General features: G+C 42.0%; 1 protein-coding gene across 4 annotated transcripts; it reads left to right on the top strand.

The window, feature by feature from the left end:
• On the top strand, window positions 1-27,220 carry fgfr1a (fibroblast growth factor receptor 1a). Of its 4 annotated transcripts, XM_061037616.1 has the most exons (19): window positions 1-285; window positions 600-657; window positions 5,451-5,631; window positions 11,660-11,902; window positions 12,119-12,208; window positions 13,489-13,661; window positions 15,730-15,853; window positions 16,950-17,140; window positions 17,457-17,607; window positions 20,836-21,026; window positions 21,412-21,557; window positions 21,942-22,063; window positions 22,538-22,648; window positions 23,212-23,402; window positions 23,524-23,646; window positions 23,858-23,928; window positions 24,035-24,172; window positions 24,856-24,961; window positions 25,827-27,220. In XM_061037616.1, the coding sequence occupies exons 3-19, from the start codon at window positions 5,478-5,480 to the stop codon at window positions 26,001-26,003; spliced, it is 2,502 nt and encodes an 833-aa protein (XP_060893599.1). In that variant the 5' UTR covers window positions 1-285; window positions 600-657; window positions 5,451-5,477; the 3' UTR covers window positions 26,004-27,220. The 4 variants fall into 4 exon arrangements, with proteins under 4 accessions (XP_060893599.1, XP_060893598.1, XP_060893601.1 ...); XM_061037615.1 differs by having other exon boundaries at window positions 1-657; XM_061037618.1 differs by lacking the exon at window positions 17,457-17,607 and adding an exon at window positions 18,399-18,543 and having other exon boundaries at window positions 1-657.
• Window positions 27,221-27,794: the final 574 nt, after the last annotated feature.

Genomic DNA, 27,794 nt, shown 5'->3' on the forward strand with positions numbered 1-27,794 from the left:
TCAGATTTAAGGGGGGAGGTTTGGAGCAGTCCGGACTCTCGTTGTTAAACAGCATTTCTCCGCCAGGAATGGTGCGAACACTTTCTAGGATTCATTTTAACTACGACTTTCTTGTGTTAGACCATAACGACAGGCAACATATCGTGTCGATATATTTCGACGGAGAGAGTTGAACAACTTTTGAGACACAGTTTTCCGAGGTGAGGAGACTTCATTTCGTGGCGTTTTGGGATAAAGGGGGACTACACGCGCGGTGTTCCTCCGGGATATGTTCAGGTTAGCCAGGTGAGATAAAAGACATTTGTTGAAAGTGGAAACAAAACACAGCGTCGGTGTTTTAAAAAAAAGCAAACTTAAACACTGTGTGGGAAGTTTTGTTTTTTTTCCGCTTCGTTGATTATTTGTTTTTTTTGTTTTTTTTTTTATCAGAGTGGGGGACGCACAGTCTTTTCTCCTGTCGCACAAGTTTGGATAAAATATGAGCAAACTTGTTAGCAAAACGTCTTTATCTTGGAGTAAGTGAGCTTCCTTTACGGGCTTTACGTTTGTATACCTGGATATACAGTTTGTCGGGAAGTTTTTTCTACATCCAATCTCAGCTCGGGAGTCTTCCTTATCTGACCAACACTGGCTGTTCCTCAGCCCACCGCCAGTAAGGTGAGTTTGTGTCTTACTATACTCATCTACTCTTTGATTTAGCATCACTTACATGTCTATTTACGTGCTTAAGGTGCTAAACCACGGCAATCATTTGACTGCATTTTGTTGCACCTCTTGGCTTTTGTAGTAAATTGAACGACTGAAGCAAACCTTTGAGACGTGCAGCCACATGTTTTTCTTAGGAAAATGGTGTTTGCGTTCTGGAAACGTAAAACAAGATGGGATAACTGTGGTATGTTTGTATTTTTGCTGTGTGGATGATGTTTCCTGTGCTGTAACACCTCCGTGTTTGTACATGAAAAGGGCACAAACACCAACCTTAAAGCAGAAGGCCCAGTGTTGCCTGCAGTCCTGTTGGTTTTCTATCTCAGGTCACAGTAGGCGCCTCTAATCAGATTAGGTCTGTGAATTTTGGGGTGGGGGGAAGTACTTCAAGGCACATCAAGGCTGAAGCTTAAAAAACAAATGTTTAAGATTGGACTGGATGAGCGCATCCTGCTAAAATAAACTACTTTTGGTTCTGTGGATATGTGGCACTTTGCTCAACTTTGTCATTGCAACTACATCATTTGTGCAGAATCTCTGCAACAACAAAAAAAAATCCAGTTTTTGTCACATTTTCTTCCCTTCTTTAAATTGTGTTCTTACTTTTCTGCTCAAACATAAAGAGTTGACTCCACAACGTGTCTCTTTCCTTAAAAACCATGGCCCAAATTACATATGCAGAAATGCACTGAGGTTAAACCACATCTTAAAATTCTCAGAGGACGGCCATTATAAATACATCTGTCATGAAGTCTGGGTCTGGAGAGGCCAGCCTGATGTTATGTAAAGCTCTAAATGTTATGATATAAAGGAAGAGGGAGAAGATGGATGGTTGAGGGAAGCGGTGTCTCCACAGGGAGTTCACCAGGAGGGAAAACAGCGTTTTCCTGAAACCTATAATGGGAAGTGAGGAACTGTGCTGCCTATTAATTTACCCCGCTGCTCCTGTGGCATTGGGAACTAGATGTAAATCCATAGAGAAATATGTTGTGGAATAAATGCTTGCAAGGTTTATGTGAGGTTAAGTTTACCAAGAAAAAAGTAACATTTTCTTCAAAAGTTGTTCTAAAGACACGGCAGGATTAAGTGTTTTGTCAATGTGTCAAATGCTGATTTTAATAACACAACATTTTCTGAGCATGAAGTCTCCAGGGATAGTTTTTCTTGCTTGGTTTGCATTAGATTGGAAGTGTCAACCAAATGGTAAAGTGTCGGATGGCTCAGCATTAATTGTCTTTACATTTTGGTGTAATCTCTTTGACACCTGAGCCCTCTGTAGCACCCTCGTGGCAAACCATGAACTCCGAGAGTGAGGCTGTGTGTGTTTTTGTGAAAACAGTAGCCTTAGGGGAACGGTCTGATGCTCTTGTGTCCGCTGAACTGTGTGCACACCAGCCTGTTGCTGGCTGGGAGTGCAAAGTGAAACAGGGAGGGAGGATGGGGGGAGTGTGGGGGCTGCAGAATTTGGGACCTGAGGAATTTTATGCATGGATGGCAGTGAACAGTAATTATGGTGCAGGCAGTGTTATGGGTTAGGCCTGCAACCTTTGTCTTTGTATAATGAGAGAAGCTAAATGTGACTTGTGTGTTCTTATCCGTTTAGTTTAACCTCTCATATTCGCCGGATTTCACTCGTGTTTACCAATTCTGAAGGATTAAAAAAAAAAAAACAGTGTGATTTTTCCAAACCTAAGCATATCATCTTAATCTTTGACAATACTAGTCAACGTGTTCTTTAGTGGACTTAAACAATCCAAGATGTGTAGCCTAAATTAATATTTTCTTTTATTTTCTATCAGCATCAACTGTTCATTTTTTTTTAAAGTATTTTGGGACTTTTTTCGATACATTGCATGTTACTGGGCATCTTTTCAACAAGGACATTTTACACCAGAAGAATCAACAACAGTAAATCTTGGGCTAGTTTTTCTTTCAGCTTGACTTCTGTTGACTCCTTGTAGGCAGTTAGTCATAACTCAAGTCTTGTTATGTTTAGACATACTGAAGATGGTTTGATTCACCAGCAGAGAAGTTGTATTGGTCATACTAGAGGACTTTAGTGTGTGTGTGTTCTTGTGCAATCTCTGTTCTGTCCTTTTTGCAATTGCTGTTGACATTTTTCTGTAATGATTTGGCCGAGTGAGAAAACATATTTTGTCCCCATGTTGAGCCCAAATCTGAACTTCACTTCAGCCTTTTTATCACTGATTTTAAACCATGTGTGTAAGGAAGGTTACACATCTTGGATTGTTTATGTCCAATGAAGAACACGTTGAGTAGTATTGTCATTTCATTACATCAGTGTTATCTAATACCATGGCTAAATGTTTCTCAAAGTTTACCATCTGCTGTATCCTGCCCATTTATAGTCTGTAGAACTCAGTTATGAAATAGGACGGATCCCTGCCAAACAATGTGTCCTGAGGCAGTATAATGTGACTGAATTATCACTAACAGGTTCTTAGTAACCATACTATCCGATACAGATATATTGGCCGATATCTTTGTTCCATATATGTTCAATCTGTAGAGTGAATGACAGTAAAAGAACTACTAGTGAAATGCTATTTGACTGGTGAATAAATGTAGTAATATTGGCAAATATCTGAGATAAAATTAGCCAATATTCACTTGATATGCTAATAACGGCTGGTACTATCGGCCAGCTGATTAATCGGTCGGGCTCTGGTTTTCACACCTTTTAAAATCTAATTTGTACAGAATTATAATCACATGACAAAAACCTCTATCTTTAAACAAACCTCTCAGATTTGTTAATGTCCAGGATGCATGCTGAAGGAAAAACATACTGGGTAATGATTAAGCTGCTTTCAAATATTACTTTGGCATTTCCCTACTGCAATTTCTTTATAAATATCGACTGATTATCAATTTGTTAACAGTATAGCAGCTCTCTTATTGGCCCGGAATATTTTTTTAATCAGTTTTGCTTTAAAGAAATCGTTTGTTTGCTTGTGTTTACATTTTTTGGTGACCAAAAGTATCGGCATACTAATATATTGGTCATCCTCAGTGTAGAAGGGTGTGTGGTGTGAGGATAGTAAGAAATACCGCATCTCCCCTGAGAGGAGGTGACTAAACGTTGTATCATAACCTTTGAAGAATCTACTTCCTGCTCTTTCAATTATTGGCGGTTGTCGAGGGAACGTGGTTGTCCGTTCTCCGCGGCTCCTTCTGTCTCGCAGAAAAAGCACTTTCTTGGATTCCTCCCAAACACTGACTCACTGCTTACAGCGCTGCGATGACCAAGCTTCTTTATCCCCCTCGGACCCCCCTGACACAGCTCAGCTGCTGGAACACTGGACCATTCTTGGAAAGTGAAATTGAATTGGTTTTGAGGAGAATACAATGACCGTTTCTGTGACGAACACACACAAGCGAACATAGCTCTTAAAGGAAACCGCAGCTGCATCTCTGAACATGACTTTGTGTCAAAACATAAACCATGTTGAGCTTTCTTTGACCCAGATGTGATACAGTAATTGTTGTTGATATTTTGAGTCGTCGTTGACCTGATGAGTGAAAAGAAACCAACTTTTGTTGGAGCTTGTTTGACAACGCGTGGGAGCAAATGGTTGGGGGGGGGGGGGGGGGTCGGTCATTTTGGGCTCCAAAAACCAACTGTTAGGTGATAGATCTCTCAGCGTGAAAATGATGGCCTGGCGGTCTCTCTCCTCAAGGGTGTCACATAACCGGCTGTAGTTTTTTGGTCTTAAATAAATTCCTCAAGGGGGGTTATGGGGGTTAGGGCCAAGTTTTAATCTCTGCGGCCAGATGCTGCAGAGGTGATGATGCGAGCAGATGTGTGTGTGTGTATGAGGGCCACGCACTGGTACTGCTGGACTGTACATCCTTTAGGCCAGTGGTTCTCAACCAGTATAGCCTAAGGACCCACCACAAACTCCAAGGACCCACATTTCTGATCTTTTTTAACTAATTGATAGTGGATTGATTTAATTAAATAATCTGGATCTTACCAAACATGTTACAGAAGACACAGGACAAAACAAACCTGTTCAAATAAAATGCTTCATAGACTTTTTGATACATTTTTTTCCCCCATGCAGACCTTCAGGACCCATTTAAAACGTCTCTGTGACCCACTTTTGGCTCCCGACCCACCAGTTGAGAATCACTGCTTTAGACCCTTTTTGAGTGGTTTTTGCAGCAAAAACAGAAACTCTACACAGCATTTTTTTTAGAAGTCATGAGCCTCATTATGTCTTCAGACTTCAATGGTTACTTTGAAGTTTCCAAAACTAAACATTTAATTCCTCAGAAGGGAGCAGGACATCTCACTGTTTGTTTGTCTGAGCTATCGGAGCGTTCCTGCTGCGCTGAACTTTCTTATCTCTGTTTTTGTACAAGAAGGCTTGAAAGCTAAAAGTTCCCACCTTGAACCTTATGGAAGGACAGAATATTCTCTTCTTCCTTATTGAGGAGTGAAGAATTTCCTTGCCTACTGAGCAGTTAGTTCTCTGGTTCTGCTTTGAAGAGCCGGAGAGAAAGCTTTTAAAGTTTTGAATGGGCCTGCTGTCCCTCCTGCATATCACAAGTTTATTTTCATCAGGCAATCCTGAATTAAACCTCCCTATTAACAAGTTTTAGCATGACTCCATCTAGTCTTAATGTTCCTACTACTTAAAACCAACCTTTTTAAAGGCATTTATATCCACATGATCATGTTTATTTATTTGCTTTTCTTGTTTTTGTATGTGTTTCAGTCCAGCCCTGTGAATGCCCCGCTGCTGATGCCATACCGGTCTGAATGGAGTTCCAGTCGCAAAAAAGCCAGCGGTTGTAGCTCCCTCAGCAGGATGCTGATGAGGCCAACTTTACTATTGTTTCTGGCTTTATTCGCCCAAGTTTTAAGGACGCAGTGCCGGCCTGCCAACACTGATGAAGGTAAGAGGACTTCATAACTAAAAGCTTCTTATGCTTTATTAGTAAGCTGCTTTTTTTCTCCTAATTCTGCTTGCTTTATAAGTAGATATCGCATAACTGTTTGAACCCATACGCTTATTAAGCCTGACTTATCTTGACTCCCATCCTGATAATCAAAGCTTTGTTCTTTGTACAGGAATGTACCCTAACACAGTCCAGGCTTTGGTGGAGTCCTTTGTAGCGTCAGTGTTTCCTTCACCACCCCCATTTCAGTCTGATGTTGCTTGAGTGGAGTTTTCTGCGTCAGATGTCGCACAACTTTGTTTCAACACCTAATGTGTTTATCCAGGCTGACTAAAACGATCTGTACAGCAAGCTATTTACTCCCTGAACATTTGGGTCTGATGATTTCATTTAATTTGTACGCTGAGGAGTACGGCTTTAAGGTTTTCTGTGAAGAATTTAACCACGTCTGGCTGTTGCACAAGTAAAGTTCTGAAAAAGGGGAAAGAGGCACTGAAATCGAATCCTTAAAAATGTGTCCCTTGGAAACAGTCCAGCAGTGTAATAGCTGCCTGGACTTGTGGGTAGATGGGTTTGGATGTTTACACTCTTCAGTCGGAAGTGGAGAGCGGCAAAGAATATGATAAAGTACAGCATTATAATTAGAGTCATTAAGCAAGAGGGTCTCTCTTGGCCTGTAAGCCCTAAAATAAACTTGGTGTGGCTGTGTTTAAGCCGACAGTGGAGCAGGGAGGAGTAAATGACTCCCATCTGTAGCCCGAGGGCAGCCCCACTACTTCGAAGTCCCTGCTCCTCTCCCCCTTTGTAATGAAAAGGTATTTGTTGTCACTGAGAGGGGAGTTAACTGCCAGGGAAACTATAAATTAGCCCCTTTTTTGAAAAAAAGGAAAGAAGATGCTACTCTAAGCCCTCCCTTATCCAGAGGATTGGGTTTCTGTAGGGAATGTTTGTCTTTTAAGGTGAGCCATAAATTTCCACCAGGGTGGGGGAAGTCTGATGCATTTACACTCCTCCCTGTTCTTAATCACCAAATGGCCAGGTACTATCTGCTACTACTCTGTGCCTGTGTGCTTTTTTTCCCCCTCCTCTCCCCCAGTGACTTGTGCTTGGGAATGCTTCACTTTCCCCCGCTCCCCTGCTGGGTGACGGATGGCTTCAGCTGTCGACAAACAATCACAGCAGAAGCATTTGGTTGCATTCCTTTTGTCTTGGTTAGGGAAACAAAATGCTTGTATGGAAGTGGTCATGTTTTATGCAAGCTTCTTTGTTTGTCTTGGGACTCTTTTTTTTGTTATGTGTTGTTCACATAAGAAAAGAATATTCACTGGACAAATTCAATTCATTGAGTGTCTCCAGGGGTCACATATAGGCTGCCCACTGCCATTTTAATGACAACAGCCCTTCATTTTCCTGACCCCTATGCTCATTCAGAGAAACAGTCTTTTTTTTTTTTTTTTTTTTACATTTCAGCATGGATGTATTTTTTATTTTTTTTGGGTTCTTACAGTGAAAAGTCAGGAAGTTATTTATACGTTGTTCTCCGGGGATTTGTTTGACTCGATGCTCTGCTGTCAGTCAAAGTAGACGAGGCTGTGACCCTTCAGTGAAGCTCCCTCGTTCCTGAGAAAGACTCCTTTTTAGACAGTGATGGAGGCCCAGAGGATCCGGCTCTGCTGACGCTCTGAGATCAGAAAAACAAAACATTGAACTGACTCTAAGGACATCAACTGATACATTAAAGTTTTTACCTGCCAGAGTTAATTTCAGCTCATGGAGAACCTGGTGCATTTAGTTCATTTCTATTGAGCCTGTGCACTTTACTGTACACAGTACTATAAATAAATCTAAGATCAACTTCCATGCTTAGTTGTTGAGAAACCTTTGCTTAGGAGGAGAAATAATGATAAGAGATGAAAAATGGTTTTAGATGTCTGCTCATCGGTACATAACAGATTTAATGTGATTATTTAAGTGGCACTGCTTCAATAAAACTAATCCATATCATATGCTGTAACTGTAGCTCCAAGATGAAGAATAAAACACAAAATATCATCGGATCAACCCATAAGTTTGTACAAAGATTCATGTTAAGGTAAATAATTCCCCCCCATCATTGCAAATATCTCAGTGATCTTTGCGTAGTGTAGTGATCCCCCCTCCCCTCTGTACCATCTTCTGAGGCGTTACACAGACAAGACGATTTCAGCGGAGCCAGCAAGGGGAGGACTGCGCTGTGTGTGTATGTGGAAATGCCACGCTTCCGCAACGCTCAAACGCGACACCAATATTACGTCGCCGCGGAATCAATATAAACATACAAAGGCATGATGCTAGCATGCTGATCTTAGTTACAGAACTTTTGAGAAAAAGCAGTCTGAAAATGGCGAAAGATAGAAAAACAAGACAGATTAGTGTTCATAACAGGCCAACTGTTCACTCTGTAAAACAATCTTAACCTTGTTCTGCAAACGTGGGCGTCTTGACTTTGTAATTATGTTGTTAATGTGCAAAGTTTTCACTTTATTGAGTCTGTTTCCTCTGATGTGTAGGTCAACTTTCAAATATCTGGGTTAAAAAAATAACTGGTGATGAATTCTTTTAGGAGGTCCTGGTTTTCCTGTTTGTCCATTAGAGCCCTTACGTGAGGCTAAATGTAGCTGAAGTCATTTGAATGGCACTGAGACATCTTTGCTGTGCACAGTAATCCTTGTAGCTCCTGAGTGTTAATCCATGCTGATTGTCAGCGGCTCATTTAGGAATGAAAAGCTCCTCCACTGGAGAGCTTTCGGGAGGGGGAGGGGGGTGGGGGGGGGGGGGGTTACTCATTCGGGGAGACATTTTGGGGCTTGCTAACAGGCATTGTCCTATTCTTCCTGCTAGTTCTGTCTTTTGTCTCTTATCAATCCCCCCCTACGCATCACCCACCCCTCACTCAACTGTGGTGAAATCAGCACAGGGAACTAGCCAAAGCCAGTTACCCCTGTTTGTACCGCAGAGCCTCAACCAGCCGGAGTTCACTGCATTCAACCATCACTCCTACGAGAGCAGGAAATCCCAGAAGTCATTCACGCGGCATATTGCTTCCTATCTTGTAGTCAGAGAAGGTTCCTGAGACTGGCGCCAACTTTTCCTTTTTGTTGGTCCTGGATTTACAGACTAGTGAGCTTTCTTCCCCGTGTTTTACCTCTCAGTGCTTTCTTCTGCACTAAATTCCTCTCATGATTTGTTGTAATTAGGCTGATTTTGAGCTACGTCAGTCAATGTTTCCAAGTGGATGGAGGAACACATGAGAGACGTTCCAGATGGGTCGCTTTCTGAAAATATGCCCCTTAATCCATTTTAATCCAATCATAGCAACAGGAGGATTAATTAAAATGAAACATCCTCAGATTCAAGGGAAAGGCTTCAAATGTAACACTAACCTCAGCATGAGAAGTTGAACAAAATATATACTTTGAGTTATAGTTTCCTGCCACTTGTTGCATAATACTTTAACCCTGAGTCAAGCAGAAATACAGTTGCTCTTTTCTTTTCTCTTGTACACAGTAGTAAGGTTGAGTAGACTAAATAGTGTTTCTTTTTTGAAGTAGGTTGTCACAGAAGCACAAATGGTCCCGACTGTGGCCTACAATAAAGCAACGAGCAAATGTAACAGCTTTTATGGGTGTTTTATGATGTCTGCAGCCAGATTAACAGCTGGGATGTTGACACAGTCTTATCAGTGGGATCTTCATTTAGAGGGCAGGGACAGAAACACACTGTCAGCCCCCCCACACACAGTGCAGGCCGAGACCTTGTGTTAAAGGCCGTGTGCAGGTTTGATATCTGCAGCCCATCTCTACGTGCCTCTTCGGCCCCCCCCCCCTTCCCCCCCTCCCCTCGGTTTTGTTTTTGAGGAGAAAGTTGATCCTACCCCCTGGCCCCTTTTCCTGCCGGGATTAAGGGCCTGTCAGACATATGTGATCCAGGAAATACCTTTACTAGGCCCAAGTGGGGTCACCATAGCAACTGGCACTAGAACCTGCCGCTGCAGGCCCTGGCCGGCTCTCGCTTTTCTGCACATGCTCACTGCTCCCGCTTCCCTTTTATTGTTAGGAGGTCTTTGTTGTGATGGAGGGAGGGATTAGTCAGGTCTGCTGATGTTGTCCTGAGGGTTATGGTGTGTAGATATGCTTCCTGTTTTGAGGATGTGCGTGTACAAACACACTGTGGGCTTTCAATGCAGCTCCGAATGATCTCATTTGGGGAGATCGCTTACAGCCAGGCGTTTGATTAGCTAGTTCAAAATGTGTTGTAATAATGGGGAAGGGACATTATTGGAAAGGAGGATGAGAGAAATGTTGCACTCGATGTTACACTTCTGCAACATGTGGTAACTTTGTGATGCTACCGGAACAAAACAACATAACCATTGCAACCGGAGTTTAAACAAGAAGTCCATTAATGCTTTTGTGAGGCAAAAAGAAGCTAGTCAGCTGTTTGAAAACTGATTTACAATCACAGTTGTTATTCAAAGGCAACAAATAAAACATTATTCAGATGTACTTTCCAAATGTGAAGATTTTCTGCTTGCCTCATTTCATTTTCATTTCATTTATTTAAAGGCCTTTTGGAACAACTCCTCTGGATTATTGACCTTTTTCTAGCAGTGTGAAATAATGCAACTTGTCTTTTTGTTCTTTTTTTTAAATGTCCAGCAACTACATGATGTGCTTATAACTCCCCTCCTCCGGGCCCTAAACCCAGACTTTTAAGTCCCATTGGACTCTAATGTTTTATTGAATAGGAGATGTTATCCAAGGGTGAAGATACTTGCTACTGAAAGTTATCGATAGTTGCAGCTCCAATATTATGACAGCTGAACAATCTGTTGAAGGGAGACAAGAAATTAGTTCGGCAGGGGTTCTTGTCGCATCTGTTGTCCTTTTGGGTTTTTGACTGATCACGTCCGCGTGAGTTTTGGTTGCATGCAGGAAAACATGCAAGGTGGTGAGTTAAAGAGACAAAATGCAGCAAGAGAAATGCAATCTCTAAACCAAACTGCTTTAGTTTGACGATTTCTTTCTGCATTTTTCTTTGATTTTAAAAGGAAGTTTTCCAAATTCACATAGAGACATGCGTGGCATTGGAAGGAATCTTCCCTGGACCTAAAACCACTATAAAAAGTATTATAAAATACATGACCAGAGCTTGGAAAATGATCTAGTGCAGAGAAATACATTATCTGTGAGCTTTCACCAGTGGCCCTAAGATGTTAGCTGTTGTTCCTCCAGAGACTAGATCACCATCAGATGATGGCCCATAGATGCAGCCCACAAACGGTAATCAGAACAGTGCACGCTGTTTGCCTTTTTGGCGTGTCTGTGGGATCCTAAAGCAAGAATGTCAAGTAAGTTGTCCGGTGCTGATCTTAACCTTTGTAACTAGACAAACAACACCATTGTGATGGACAGTGTGTCAGCATAATCAGGTTAACCCCTCCCTCCTTGCAGACTCTGTAGTCATTTAGAACAGGGGGGCTCAGGTGTCTGGCTCCGCAACACCTTCCCTTTCTTCAATCCTCTAATTGAATTTCACCTTCCTTTCTAAAGTAGCTCCCTGCCCGCCTGACGATGGGGCCTTAACTAATTTGGGAGATGATTTAATTTGTGGGAGAGGTAAGGCGGGCTGTTTGCAGGGAGGAAATCAAGGGAGGACTTTTCTGCTGGACCCTGTTTTATGATTCGAGCACCCTCTGATTTTTCTTTTCTACAGAACAGACACAGCTTGGTTTTGTTTTAGAGCTCTGAGAACAATTCGGACACTCTGTTCCCGTCAGTTATCAGAGACATCGTGCAGCTCGTTTGGGTGTTAGCTATCCTGTTTTTTTTTATACCATGACTGACTCATATTTTTAATAAAGCTAGTTCAAACATTAGACCTTTTTTTTTTTTTAATATGTTCACATTTCCCTTTTTGATGCTAACAATTACACAAATGTCTTAGCTTTTTGATTGAAACCATATCCTGTTATTTTCTTTGGCAGTGTCATTGGAAACACAGCCGGAGCTCTTCACGCTTTACCCCGGGGATCGTCTCGAGCTAGAATGCCCTGCCAAAGACTCCCTCCATGCCGTCAACTGGACAAAGGACCATGTGGCAGTAGTGGACGGAGAACACACACACATTCGTAACGGACAGCTGGAGATTGAGACAGTGGAGTTGACCGACTCCGGTCTGTACGCCTGCACCACCTTCGGCAACCACAGTATCGTCTTCAACGTCACAGGTAAAGACGTAGAAATGGGACAGATTTGTGTTAGCCATTTTCTTCATTTGAAGTGCTGTTGGTAAAATGTGCGTATAAACTGTACAGAATGTCAGTAGTGTTGTAGGGTTCATTGTTGTCATATGTATCCTAAAAACTGCTATGCTAACAAATATGATGTGGATCTTTTTAAAATGGAATTGTATTTGACCTCACTATAACTTTGTATTTACCTAGTTGACACCCTGGCCTCCAGTGAGGATGATGATGAAGATGAAGAGTCCTCATCAGAGGAAGCCAAACTGTTGGGGAGTCAGAAGCTGCTGCGTAAGTGTGCCGATCTCCTCCCGTTACTAATGCCACTGCAACAAATGGTCATTACCCGCTCGCCCCGTGTCACAGGGTGATGAGTAATTGTCACGCTCAGTGATTTGAGAGCTTTATGATTCAATTATGGGTCTGCCGTGTGTGTGCGGGTCACATTTGGGTGAATGATTTCACTCTGAATCAGAGGGTTTTTCACTACCTCGGTGACAGCTCCTACATGAGGAATGTCCTGCGGTGACTTGCCGTGGTTAACCTTAGATGTCTTCCAATTTGTCTATTGAGCAATTAAAACACTCAGGCTCCATCATCTGGCTACTGCTGCCCACTCTGCCCACAAAACCCCAGCAGAGACGTTTGCTCTCAAACACTCAGAGCTCTGTTTCCCCCTTTCACTCAGGAACAGTGAAGCCACAGACGTTTCAGAGATCTATTTTCTTTTCATGCAATGTACAGCTTTGCAGGGCTGTATGGGTAAGGAACATGTGACTTTATCTGGAATTATGTTATCCATCCATTTTTTTTCATTCTTAGGAGTTTGAGGCAAATTTTACAGGAACAACCGGGGTTCATGATAGATTGATAGATACTTTATTGATCCCAAGGGAAATTCAAAGCATCCAGTAGCAGGTTACAAAGACGTACATGACATGAGATGATAAAAAACACAATTTCCTTGTTCCAAAACTATTCCTTTTATTTTTTTTAAACTTTTAAGCAAATAAAATGTTTCCATTTATACACATTCCTAGTGTAAAGGCCTAAAGTGAAAAGAGGGCAGTGTTGGGGCAGCTGTGGCTGTGTTGGTTGGGGGGTTCGACCCCTAGCTCCTGCAGCCACATGTCCGATGTGACCTTGGGCAAGACACTTAACCCGAAGCTGCTCCCACTGCTATGTCGGCGACGTGCTAATATTATTGGTGTTAGTCAACATACATAGCAGCCTTTGCCATCAGTGTGTGAATGTGGTGTGAATGGGTAGGTGTGATCTGCGGTGTAAAAGCGCTTTGAGTAGTCAGAAGACTAGAAAAACACGATACAAGCTCAAGTCCATTCACCATGTAGAGCCATAAAAAAATATACATTAAAATATATTTTTGCGGACCTTCACTCAGTTAGTACTGGTATCTATTCTTCCAGAGGGCATTGACTTAAGAAACCGAGTTGTAGTTCTACCCTTTAGTGTTTCAGATATTACTCAAAATGTTTAGTTAATCTATATCAAAGATATTCTTCTATAACCTGCCATTGTATAACTTGTTTTGTCTTTTTTTTTGTGTTTAGCAATGGCCCCACAATGGGCTCATCCAGAAAAAATGGAGAAAAAGCTTCACGCTGTTCCGGCCAGTAAGACTGTGAAGTTTCGATGCCAGGCCAGCGGCAACCCTACTCCTACTCTGAAATGGTACAAAAACGGGAAGGAGTTCAAGAGGGACCATCGCATTGGGGGCTTCAAGGTAAACAATACAAATATTAGGCACTTTTTAATCCTCCTCCTCAGATTCTTCTTTGTGACCAGAGACCCTCCTTAGCATTTCTTATTCAATCACTAAAAGTGAAGATGTGTCAGTGATCTCATCCACACGTTAGATCACCAGCCCCCCGCCTCCCCAGGAGTTAGAAACACTTCCTGTAAGTGAGATGCAGAGGCAAGTTTCACGTTTGACCCTAGAAACAAAGCTAGATCAATCTCAAAGCCACAAAAAGGAACACTGTGTCATAAAACTAACACCTCCAGGTGGGCAACCTTAGCCTTCCGTTTGGATGAAGATAACATTGGCTGTCCTCATTTTGGGTATCGGTGGACCATTTGATTCTGAAATGATATATCCACACAGCTCTGAAACCTGCTGTGTCTGGTGTATGATGCATGGTGTGTGATTTCTCTTTGTAAACGTCTTCCTGTTTCCAATGTGACCGTAACTGCTGATAAAACTGTGAGGTTGTAATAGTTGATAGAGATGGTTTTATTGCACTTTCTGGATTTACTTAGCAGAGCTGTGCACCGGATCTATTATAAACCAGTTTCAACCATCAGCGCTTGTTGTACAAAGCGTTGTTTTCCACTTAGAGATAACACAATAAATCCCTTCTGTTCAGGTTAGATGCTCTGGAAAGAAGTTCAAATCTGTTTGTTCTTCTGTAAAATACATCTCCACATTTTACCTAACTGCTAGAAATTCCTCAAGTTACAGTTTACCATCTTCAAACTCTGAGAGCCTGTCTCTGTTCTCCACTTTGTAGAAATTAAAAAACCGGTAAAACCATACATATCATAATAAGTAATGGTAACTCTGTATTGGATGTCTCTGAATATAATGTTTTATGTACTGGGAATGTCTGCATCAGTGTCAGTTGGCCAACAGGTGTGCGATGTGTGTTAAGATAGTCCCCTCCTCCTTCCCTGCATCTGCTCTTCCCATCAAGGTGTAGGCCAGTCCAGCCTTGTCTCGTGCTTCCCCAGCACATCTTTCTCTCCAGCTGGGACACATTTAGGAGTTTCCTCTCAGCTGCCTGCTCCCTTCGCCCCCACCCACCCCCACCTGAGCCCCCCCACCCAGCCAGCCAGGCAGCACACTTCACCATCTGGCTGCTGCTTTTTTCTGTCAAGGTGCAGAGGTCTGCATCAACGGCAGTGGACGTCTCTCATCCCTCCCACACTTTTTGCTTTTATGGCTGGGCTTCTATTGTTCATAAGGTCTGCATGGAGACGTCGGAGGGAGGGTATAATGTAGACCACATGTATATGAAGCCAAGCACAACACATCTGGCAGCAGGCAGCTGGACTCCTTCATCACGTTTTTTAACCTAAATGAGGGAAACTGTATGGGCTCGCTCTCTGTATATGCATGTTTGATGTTGCCATTGCCTTGAAGGTCTGTCGGTTAATCACACACTGCCGGTCTTGGCAGATTTATGGAAGAAAAACTATAACATGTCTCAGAAAAAAAGCCAGACATCAGTCAGTGCTAATAAGACAGGTTGGGGCAGATTTATATAAAACATGTTTCGATTTTTTTCCTCTGGCCTTTGTGTGGTGGGGCAAAGATACGCTGTTTAAAACGCCGGATGGTGTCACAGGAAGAGGGAGTAGTGAGTTGTCTTGTTATCAACACATCAAGATCATTGACCTTGTTAGGCAGGGCTTTAAATTGAGCAAAATTTAATTTACGGCAATTTCTACTGGAAGAAAACTGACAGAGAAAAATGACTCCTTTTGAAGTTTTGCAGGATTGCTGTCTTTAATGCAGTTTAGTCTCCCTGCTGGCCTTTTATTATGTTCCTTTTTACTAATACAATTATAGCTTTAACTTTCAGGACTGGCCAATAAGTATGAAGAGGTATTAAGTTTTGTGTTGCCACACACTGGCGGTAAACTTGCTCAAGAAAGTTTTACGTTTGTTTTGTACACACATACGTCGAACATGTTTTTCTGTACTATGTTCATTTTTGACCGTTAGTTTTTTTTATTTTATGGCCTTTGTAAATTAACTTTTCTTTACTTTTTTCCCCCAAAACCTTTAGGTCCGTGACCACGTGTGGACCATCATAATGGAGTCTGTAGTCCCCTCTGACAAGGGAAACTACACCTGTGTGGTGGAAAATCAGTACGGCACCATTAACCACACCTACCAGCTCGATGTAGTCGGTGAGTGTTGACTTTATTCATGTTGTTGGAATGAATAAGCCTCACGAGGAAATCTTGCTCTTGATGTGTTTTTTTTCTTTATTGGTGAAATAACACGACAAGAGAAAATGTTGCATGGAAGACAACGTGGAAAAGAAAGGTATAAGAAAATAAACGATGAACACGCATAGCAACAATAACATTCTCAGTATTGTATGGATCATGCAAGACGAGTCTAGGAGTGGAGATAACACTTCAGTTAATAAAATAGATTGAGAAGTAAGAAATCCGTGTTTTTGTAGGAAATGTTGATATCTATGTGTTTTGGAACAGTTTGCATGAAGAGTATGAGAATTGCATTTGATCTTAGGGTTTAATCACCTTCTAACTATTCACAAGACTTCTTATAATTCACCAAAAACCCACAACAGTACACCTGTTTGACCAATCAAATGTCATCTTATTCCAAAAGCATGCTGTCTTAGTGGTTCATCTTGGTCTTCTCTTGTCAGACATCTAATAGATCAAGCCTGGTTACATGTATCTTTAGTGATCATCCATGTCGAGGAGACAAGTGATAACTTTTCTAGGACCTGTTCTGTCACTCTACACCATCCGTTTTTATAAATCACAGTCCTGCTCCCTCCGTCCCTGATGTCCCCTTGGCTTCCTCTGACCTCAGCAGAGGGGCTAGACCCTGATGAGTTGGGAGCAGCTCCACTGAGGGGACAGTATTTAATTGCTTAGTCCCCACAGAGACTACTCGGTCAGACAGTATTGGACAGTTGACTTTTTGCAAGATCCCTAAGTTTTCCCTTTTCCCAGTCTTTACAATGAAGCACAAGAATATTTAATTTCATAGAAAGAGCATGATAGCACAGGCAACATTTATCAGGAGAAGTAGCTACTTAACTCTTGTTATGCAAAATCACAGTCTGTTTCTTAAAATATTATGCAGCATCAGATCAAATTATAAAGGCTGCCTTGTCTACTGTTTGACTTGGTTTTTACTTTTAATTCATTCTACATGTGTCTATCTGTGATATCACATGTTTGCTCCATTGCTAAACTTCTACTCTAACATTTGTGTGTTTTTTTTGTCATGGTGGTGTTGCAGAGCGCTCTCCCCACAGGCCAATCCTGCAGGCTGGCCTTCCTGCTAATCGCACCGCCGTGGTGGGCAGCGACGTGGAGTTTGAGTGTAAGGTGTTCAGTGACCCCCAGCCTCATATCCAGTGGCTGAAGCACATCGAGGTCAACGGGAGCAGAGTTGGTTCTGATGGGTTGCCGTATGTCCGTGTGCTCAAGGTAGGGGCTGACTGTGACAAATCCTGCAAAATCGGCACAGATAAATCCCATGTATAATGCTTAAAAAGAAAAGAGAGCAATTTAGATTATATATTTTCATTAAATGCTAATTTATTTTGCCTTAAATTCCCAATTTGTTTGTAAAACAGGTCCAAAGTGTATTCTTTAAAAAAAATATGAACTTTATTTCACTGTTGCTGTAATTATAAATGTATCTAATATGATCGAGAAACGAGCTTCATGAATCATGTACTCTATTTTGATCCTGTGTCTGCCATATTTTCCCGTGATGCACATGCAATGTTTTTATTTCCAGCATTCTGGGGTCAATAGCTCGGACGCTCAGGTGCTGACCCTCTACAATGTGACAGAGGAGGAGAGCGGAGAGTATATATGTAAAGTGTCCAATTATATAGGAGAGGCCAATCAGTCGGCCTGGCTGATTGTCAACAGATATGAGCCCACAGGTAACCGACACGCAGCCGCACAGGGACGACACAGCGGAGACGCTTCCAGCTCCACCTGGAAAAAAACTAGGGCCATTTAACTCGAGACAACTTCAGCTGTTTCTCTCCTCCCTCCCTCCGTTTCTCCCTCCCTCTCTCCTGCCTCAGTGCTCCTGACTGTAAATGACGCTATGGAAAATTCCCAGCAGAACAGTTGAAAGTGTTTATTCTCAGGTTTATGTTGGACTCGCTCTCATTCCTGCCCCATGCCTGTGCTCTGCCCTCCTAATAAGGGCCTCTCTTACCATCTTCTTCTATTACTTTCGCTCCCTTGCCCTTCAAAGTCCTCCTTACACGCCTCACAGCCCCCCCTCCCCCCACCTCCCTTTTGTTTTTTTTCCAGCTGTCCTCCTCTGCTCACCTATCTCAGACCTCCTGTTGTTTCTCTAATGCCAACATCATTTGCAGAAGTATGATTGTGTGTACAAGTGTGTCCTGTTCTGCTGTGGAGTTTTCCATGTTGCCCATCTCTTGCATGTAGAGATGAGACTGAGGTATTTGATGTGGTGATGGGTTTGGCCCAGTTTGGGGTCCAGCAGCGCAGACTCAATCTAACCAGCTCCTCAACTAACAGATACCGGGGAAGCAGGGAGGCTCTCTCTGATAGAGTCCTCTGCAGGGGCTCTAGGTGGTGTTGGATGGCGGAGGAGAACGCTCCTCCATTCCCTCTTCTCTTTCAGAATCCTTTACTCATGGTTCCCTTTCCCCCTCTTGGGCCTCTTGTCGGGTCTACTTCCTTTGTTATTTTCTAGACCGCTGGCCTTAACACCACGGACAAGGAAATGGAAGTCCTCCAACTGAGAAATGTGTCTTTTGATGACGCTGGGGAGTATACCTGCTTGGCGGGCAATTCTATCGGGTTCTCTCATCACTCTGCATGGTTGACCGTTTTTGAAGGTATCAGTGGTTCTGTCTCTCTCCTATGTTTCCATTATTTTCTTTTACTAACTCCCGCCTGACTCTGCTTATTCACATTTTGCAGAAAAGGGTCTTGTTTTTAGACTCTATTTTTGTTGAAAATGTGCGAGGAAGGCAGGGCAAGCTCCAAAGTACTACAACTCCTCCTCTCTCTGTCCTCAGCATGGCTCCTGCTCCATCTAAACTAGATTTAGATAGAGGAGTTTGGCCCATGCTCTGATGTTTCTCAAATGAAATCAGAAAATGCCAAACAACATAGAAGCTGTCTGCTACCTGTGAAACCATGACAACAAAAATCTAACTTGAGAAAACAGAGCAGTAGTGTTAAAAATACGCACACTTAATGGTTTCAGCAAGGTAGTAGTTCTCATTTAGAGACGAGTTGTTTGGCAGCTCTGATCAGATTTCACTTTGATCTGTCTCCACCGCTCTGCTCTTTAACCGGTGTTTGCTATTGATATGGTGTAAAGCTGATTTTCTTTGACAAGCACCGCAAATGACATGTATCCCTGATGTCATTTCCTGCTGTGAGCACAGCGGCTGGCTCTGATAATTGGCTCTCTGTGGTGGACGTGTCTCATTCCTGAGGGTTGGAATGGGCATTTATCCAATTATCAGGCAGCTTGTCAGTCAGCCTCACACAAGTGCAGTTCACTTGTGCTGCTGGTGTTGGTTAGGGGTGTAATGGGGTACTGGAGTCGGTATGGCACCCTTGGTTTGGGATGCATTGTTCTACAAATAGAGTTTCCTGCTTAAAGTAGTTGGAGTTGCTCTCCCACCAACAGAATGTAATTCATTTTGAACTATTTATTAGTGCCAATGTTCTTCTACAATTAAATAGAAAAACTTATCTTGATGAAATTCTAGAAGGAGGAAAAGGAAACTGACCCAAAAAACAGTTTTATAGAATTTATCAAGAGGAAAAGCAGTGTCTCTGTTATACAAACAAACGTTTTGAATTGCAAAAAAGTAATCGAGGTGTATGTGCTCCTAGGACATATTGTCCCTCTGAGGTAGTGTTGTAGTCAAGACCACACTAACCGAGACCAGAGTGCTCCAAGACAAGACCAAGACTTGTAGGGATAGAAACTGAGTTAAGACCAAGACCAATGCAATGCAGGGCAGGACCAAGACAAGACCAAGACCATAAATAACCATGAAAAAGCATCATCTTGGGTGCAGGGGGCGTGTCACTCAATTAGGCCGTAACAGCGGGAAGGTTGCAAACATAACGGGGGGATGAAGATCAAACTACAAATGAATTGAAGTTATCAGGTAAAGGGTTACTTTCCTTCTTATCACAGTAATGACGTGGAAAAATAGCTTCTCAGTGGTAGTCTTGATTTAAAATCCTTAAAATTTAAGCACTGCACACTGTTTGTTTTTTTGAGCATCGCACTTTGCATAAACTTTCAAGAATAAAGACTGAAAAACTATATAAAATAATAAGTACTGCTTCATTGATGACCTGAAATGTCTAAATGTGTTATAAACGCGTTTCTGAAATGTAGTTCTTTTGCACAAAGCCACATCCCAAACCAAGGAATGCACCGAACTATGTATTCATAAACATGGTGTCCATTACATCCCTAGAATTGGTCTAAACATTTGGTGTTTTCTCTGAAAGGGAGGAAAAAAACAAGATCTGATTTGGACTGTTTTCTTGCTGTAGCTGTTTTCTCAACCTAACACATAAATAGAATATATTTTAAAAAACACTGTTTTCCAGCACCAACACAGGTTTCGATTAAAATGTCTTAGGAACAGAAGTGAAAATTGGTTAACACATGTTTTTAAGTTAAGCAGTTAAATGACTTTATTGAGCTTAAGCTTTATTGTACACTGCTTTTAGACTTTTAAGTAGACTTGAAGTGTGACTTATATTATTGGATAAAGAGGAAGTGATGTGCCGTGTGACATTTTGATATGTAACTGTATAAAAAACAGACCCTTTGAGCACCATTGGACTCTCCATTTATTAAATGTTTATAATTCATATTGGTTGGTCCCTGATGATTTCTCCAATGAGAAACTAATTATTCAGTGATCATTCATATTTGTCTCAAAGAAATGAAACTAGCAAAACACTCTGCCATATGTTATCGTGTCAAAGGTTCTGGTTTTAATGCAGCTGTGTGAGTTTGTGTGTGCCTGTAAAGCATGCGTATGTTTGGCTATAAAATCACACCTTCTATGTTAGTTTGATTTAATTGATGACAGCTGACCTCACCCCCACTCCCTGCCCCGCCACCCCCTCCTCCCTCCATCTAGCTGTACCACACAATCCTCCAGCCAACCACACCTACCTGGAGGTGGTCATCTACTGCGTGGGCTTCTTTTTCATTGCCGTCATGATCGCCATCGTGATCATCGTTAAGATTCGCACCTCCTCCAAGAAGAGCGACTTCAACAGTCAGCTGGCCGTCCACAAGCTGGCAAAGAGCATCCCACTGCGCAGACAGGTAACAGAAAGTAGATAGGGGGTTCGGAATATTTACACCTTTCCATTTCCTCTTTCTCTCTCTGCATGACATATTTGACTTTGATAACTTTGGAGCTTTTCAATGTGTTGAGCTGTTTGGCTCATTTGTAAATCTCTGCCGTGTTAATCTTCTAACAGAAAACTAAAAGCATGCATTTAAAGACATTTCAGGTTCATTTTAGCATTTACCTTGAGGTGTTGGACATCAGGTAAGTATCAAATCTAGAAGTATTTGGTCTCCATAGTTATGACATGGTCATGTTATAGTTTTTGTTCTCTTTTGGTCACACTTTTCTTAATAAGCTCTTAAATCTGTTTTTTGAGCCATTATGAGGGGAGTAATGTCCGTGTTTTTTTCAATCCAGGTGTCTGTGGACTCTAGCTCCTCCATCCACTCTGGAGTGATGCTGGTCCGTCCCTCCCGCCTCTCCTCCAGCGGATCACCGATGCTGTCTGGGGTGTCTGAGTATGAACTACCCCAGGACCCTCGCTGGGAGCTTCCTCGAGACAGGTACGTCCTGGACAAAACCTTATTAAAATTCTAGGGACAAGAACAGTAGCTATCCAAGAGAGAAGTTTCATGAATCAAATATTTAGTCTGATGGACAGAACCATCGTGTAAGAGAAGAGAATTTTCTCATTTTGACTCAAAAAGCTTATGCTGAGGTTCCCTCTCATTGGTCCCCTTAAACTGCATGATCACAATGTGCTTGTACAGAGCAGCAGTGAGTAAAAAAAATGTAACTCTACCTCAAGAATATTGTCCTAAATTGATGTAGGCATATATTGAAGGTCAGCTAGACAAATTGAGAATTACTTTTTTTGACAAAACAGATGACATATGTGTGTTGTTAAACTACCTGTTAATGTCTTGTGTGTCTTTTCCTTCTTACAGACTTGTTCTTGGGAAGCCTCTGGGTGAAGGCTGCTTCGGTCAGGTCGTGATGGGTGAGGCGCTGGGCCTCGACAAAGAGAAGCCAAACCGTGTGACCAAGGTTGCCGTCAAAATGTTGAAATGTAAGTCCTTTCTTTTTAGTCCTGAGAGCTTATCTTATACCTGGATCTTGCATAGAGTTGAGCTCTCCAGAGTAATAGATTTGACAGATGTTTTCTAGTCCCTGGAGTCTGGACTCTGGGTTCTAACACCACAACTGTAATGAAGAGATACTCAGATACATCTGCCATTGGATCTCAGCCACTGTGCAAATGGGAGAGCAGAGTAAAAATTTACGAGAGCCCTTGACATCCCATATAAAACAGTGTTCATTAAAGTGCACGGAGGAGTGGGGATGGAGGGGAAAGTAGCATTTATTGTCCAGTGCTTTAAGTGCCTTTCCCCAGGGAGCATTATCCAAGACAAACACCACACAAACTCTTAAAGTAGTGAAAAGTTTCTAAGATATCATTGTGAGGCCTTTTTGGACCTTTTTAACAGCACTAATCCACTAATTACCCCGATTTGATTGTTTTTTTTCTGTCTTTCCTCTGCAGCTGACGCCACAGAGAAAGACCTGTCAGACCTGATTTCAGAGATGGAGATGATGAAGATCATCGGGAAGCACAAGAACATCATTAATCTGCTCGGAGCATGCACACAGGATGGTAAGACCAGACGGCTCTCTCTCAGTGCTCTGCTACTGACCTGCTCTGGTCTCGTTGGGCCAACACACACACACACACACACACACACACACACACACAGTCTTTCGCCCACTGTTGTCCCTCAGACGAGCATGAATCTTTCTTTTAGAAAAGTGTAGAAGCGCATGATTAAACGATTCTGACACCAGCTTCCGTGTTCTCAGTTTGAATCGACCACAGCTGCTGCCATTTCTGTCCAATCATCCCTGACGAAAAAACTGTATAAACTAACCCCTCATGACCCCGCAGAGCGCATCGCTCTGCTGCCTCCGCACTGAAACACAAAGCTCTTTGTTCACTTCAGTTTATTTACCAACTTTATCTAACTTGACTATTTTTTTTATTTCAACCCCTGATATAAAGTATTTTTATTCTCTGCTCATAAGTGCAGGTTAACTACTTGCCTTAAATCCAGAGCACTGTAAGATCATTTTAATAAAGGAACCCTTTTATATAACAATGCTTTATGTCATGATGTCCTTCTATGATGATTCATGTTTTTTATTTCCTTCAATTGTCTCCAGGTCCTCTTTACGTGATAGTGGAGTACGCCTCCAAGGGAAACTTGCGGGAGTACCTGCGAGCTCGTCGCCCGCCCGGCATGGAGTACTGCTACAACCCAGACCAGGTTCCTGTGGAGAACATGTCCATCAAAGACCTGGTGTCCTGTGCTTACCAAGTGGCACGAGGCATGGAGTATTTGTCCTCCAAAAAGGTAAAGACAGATCTGCATTAGAAGACTGCTTAACTAAAAGCAAGAGCACTTTGAACATTAAATATTCACACTGATTCCCAGAGTTCAGTTCAAGTAATCTCTGTTTCTGTTATCTGTTAAGTGTATCCACAGAGATCTTGCTGCTCGCAATGTTTTGGTAACCGATGACAACGTGATGAAAATCGCTGACTTCGGCCTGGCAAGAGATATCCACCACATCGATTACTACAAGAAGACCACCAATGTGAGTGTCCTTTTGTGTCTATTTTGTGCTCTCTGTGGTTGTTTCTGTTTGTATTATTCCTTCCTGCAGACATTTAAACTAACCTGAATACCAATAAGCGGAGAATATAAGCACATCTAGTTAATGAATATGTTGCTCTAACTTCTTCATAATAAACCTGGGAGATGCTGAAACTGTTTTACCATTGAAAACCTGCATACCTCTCCTACAGGGTCGCTTACCAGTCAAGTGGATGGCTCCTGAGGCTCTGTTTGACCGGATATACACGCACCAGAGTGATGTGTGAGTATCACACGTCTTTACTTTTCCAATCCAGTCTTGACGGAATGTGAAGAGAATATTTTCTCGTGCAGAAATGTAAGATGCTCCACTCTGTCTCTGTCTGCAGCTGGTCATTCGGGGTGCTGCTTTGGGAGATCTTCACTCTGGGAGGCTCTCCATATCCCGGAGTCCCAGTGGAGGAGCTGTTCAAGCTGCTTAAGGAAGGACACCGTATGGACAAGCCCTCAACGTGCACTCATGAGCTGTAAGGAAACGTTTTGAATCTACTGTGTCTAAATGTGCCTGGAATTCTTCAACTAAAGCTTGTAGTCATAACATCAGAAAGCATTTTCTCATTTTGAAAAAACTAATTAGAATGATAAAATAACCTTTATATGCTGACACAACTTCATATTTGTTTGTTGTGATTTTTGCTGAGACGTCAAAAGGATGAATATCCAACATGTGCTGTTCATGATGTTGCAAATATTTGTCCCATTTTGACATTAGCTGAATACAAATTAAGTCTATGTTTTACTGTTTTGTGGTCACAATCAGAATTAAGTTTCCATCTTGAAATCATTTGTGCCTTTTAGTAAATAGTTTGAAAGTCAAAGATGATCTACAAGGCTCTTAAATGAGTCTCAGTCACTGCTGTGACTCATGCTCTGCCCAAGCAGTTGGCATTGATATTTATATTACTGCTGTTGTATATCAGCAATGGTGCTTAGCAACATAATAACAAACCCTACCACTGTTTGTGTGACAGCTAATAAAACAAGATATTCGAAGGTTAAGTGATCCCCAGTGAGCACATAATGTTCAGATTTTCTGTCACTTTTGAGCCACAGACAAACCACATGAATCCAATAACATCTAGGGTGTGTGGGTTTATTTTAAGGCATGATTATCATGACAATTCAATTGTGAATCTCTTGCTCTTTGCAGGTACATGATGATGAGAGACTGCTGGCATGCTGTTCCATCTCATAGACCAACATTCAAACAGCTGGTGGAGGACTTAGACCGCTGCCTGGCCATGACATCCAACCAGGCGAGTCCTTCTCACTTCAAATTGAAGAATGACTGTGTAACTTGTATTTATACATCCAGACTGTATATATAGTCTTCATCCGTTGGTTTGTCAACTGCATAAATTAAGCTTCAAATTTTGCATTCAGTAACCACCACGTGGGCTGTCTGGTTCCAGAAGTTGCCTTACTTACTTCGTATGCTGGTGAATGAGCATGGCTGTCCTTTTGTTTCCCACATAGTGATGTTGTGTATGTGGTAGTGGCTTACTCAAGCTTACCAAGTAACTCAACGTAACTGGTCTTCTGGACACTTCATCTCTCTTTAATCTATCCAGAAAGCAATCCACACTCCTATGAGATGGCCAACAACTAAATATATGTACTAAGCACTAAATGAGCAAACAAGACAGGTACAGTTACTTGTTTGTTACAAAATATCAAAAAGATAATACTATGGTTTCCCTCCTGGTAAAAGCTCCATCCCTGACTTCTTGGACGAACAGTTGAAGCCATAAATCAGAATGCTGGATATTTTTGTTAGTGTTGATGCCCGAGATGTCAAGTGCTGTGACTGAAGTTTCTCAATTGATGATCCGCTGACAGCCAGCAGGATCCACCTGTCACTCAAACTAACCCCGCCCCTAACATTAAGGCTTAATATCATTAATACGAGGATCGGCTAAATGAAAATGAACTCTGTTCAGTTTTCATAGAGGAAACGGTTTTGTTTTCTGTAGCTCATTTCTCTATCAGGCTATAAATATGCTTATTTTTGTGGACACTCGAGGAACTGCAGTTTTTTGCACTTCTGCATTAGCTTCATTTTCAACACCGGAGTTAGAAATTAAATGTTTATTTGTGTTCCTCCCCATATGTCTCCTACAGGAGTATTTGGAGCTGTCCATGCCTCTGGACCAATACTCCCCCAGTTACCCGGACACACGCAGCTCCACCTGCTCCTCGGGCGAGGACTCTGTCTTCTCCCACGATGCCGGAGCAGAGGAGCCCTGCCTGCCAAAGTTTCCCCCTCACTCTAACGGAGCGGCTATTAAGAAACGCTGATACCTCATTTCCATGCAGAAAAAAAATGGACACTTCCTCCGCTCCCTGCCCCACATTCCCAGAGATGAAGCTAAAAAAACACTGGTGCTCTGTGAGAAATGAGCTCGGAGGACACCTTGAAGAACTTGTCAGATCACATGGTTTGACATCAAGGAGCAGATCTCTGGTTCTTGGCGGTGCCCATGTTTTTATGGGGCTCTTTGTATTTACAGGAGTGGCGGTTTGTCAGGGTGTCAGAAAAAAAACTTCCACTCCTCTCTCTCCACTTTGGGCATTTCTCCACATGAGAGGCACATGGGAGGGTCAGGAGAATCAAAAAGGACTGACTGTGATTGTGTCAGGTTTATGTTTGTTTTGATGTTTTTTTTCCCCTGCACGGTTATTTTGTCAGTAGAGACGGACAATGTTCTGCTTTTCAGACCAAATCCAGAGAAAAAACTCCCAACGAACATGCAGCAATGTGCTCCACTGCTCTATTCTTGTAAATACAGTTAGAAAATTATAAATATGAATATATATTTACATTGTACTCTTATTTTTATTACCATAATTGATTTATTTTCTTTTGTACAAGGATGCTTTTGTTTGATCTATTTTTAATATAGTCTGTAGGGGCAGTTGTTACATGAGAATATCGTAAAAATTGATGAGGATGAAATGGCCAGTTTGTTTTTGCTTCCCCTAAACTTACTGCATAATCATCAATGGAAAATATATATATATATATATATATATATTGGGTTTTCTATTTTTAAACATTACATGATTTTCATGACACAACCTTTGAAACAGCGTGACTCAGTGTTTGGGTATCTTCTCCATCAGAGGAAATAGATTTATAAAAATTTGTGTTGGCTGTATGACTGCGTGTGGGGCTGACTGTCTGTATTTGTATGTGTATGACAGGTGTGTGTGTGTGTGTGTGTGTGTGTAAAACTTTATCTTGTCCCATTCAAGATTGTTCACTTACATCAAAGATGGTCACAACTGTAAGTGTCCCAGGTTGTATGCCCTGCTGTACGCCGTGGAATAATTATCTTCAGTCAACATCATGCACTTCCACTGTGCATGCCTCCCATGTGATGAACTTTATCTTTTGCTGTAAATGCTTTAACAGGAGTTACACTTGCTGCCATATAACTTCTGATGAAGGGTTGCAGAACACGTATGTCATCGTAAAAAGGATTACATTAAATAAAATGCTATTGAAAAACAAACTGCTAAAGCTTTCAGAGCTTGAACTTAACTCCATAAACGGCTCTATAAATATCGAGATTTTCATGTTTGTGATGTAAATCATGTTTAAAGAGGTGGAGCGATGGCTACTTCAATCCGCTCCCAGTTAAACACAGGTTGCTGGGGGCTTATTAGATATGATAATGTCCTGCTGACATCAGAAGAAATGTTGGCGGGAACAGGGTGCCACCGGCAGCAGTAAACATGTGATTTATGGTTGTGGGAATGGCTTGGCAAGTGCTGGTTCTACACTTCCATCCATCAGCAACACCAACCTTGGTGTCTGACTCTGGCTTCCTGCCATTGGCTGATGCGTCACCTGGATTGCAGTCTCCATGCAACCGGCTAAATTGAGCCGCACAGCACTACTGGCTCTCGACCTTTTTTAAAAGCCAGCTTTTACAGTTCGGATCAATGCAGTTAGCCTGCTGAGCATACTGTATTACCGCAGAGGAAACAGTTTATGTTAATAAAGGAAAAGATCCTTGTAACTTTGATCCCACCAGTTAAGTGAAGCCAATCTGCATGGATTTGTAAATGAACACCGACAACATG

This window comes from Labrus mixtus, chromosome 5 (genome assembly GCF_963584025.1).
Source record: "Labrus mixtus chromosome 5, fLabMix1.1, whole genome shotgun sequence".
Classification (NCBI taxonomy): Eukaryota; Metazoa; Chordata; class Actinopteri; order Labriformes; family Labridae; genus Labrus; species Labrus mixtus.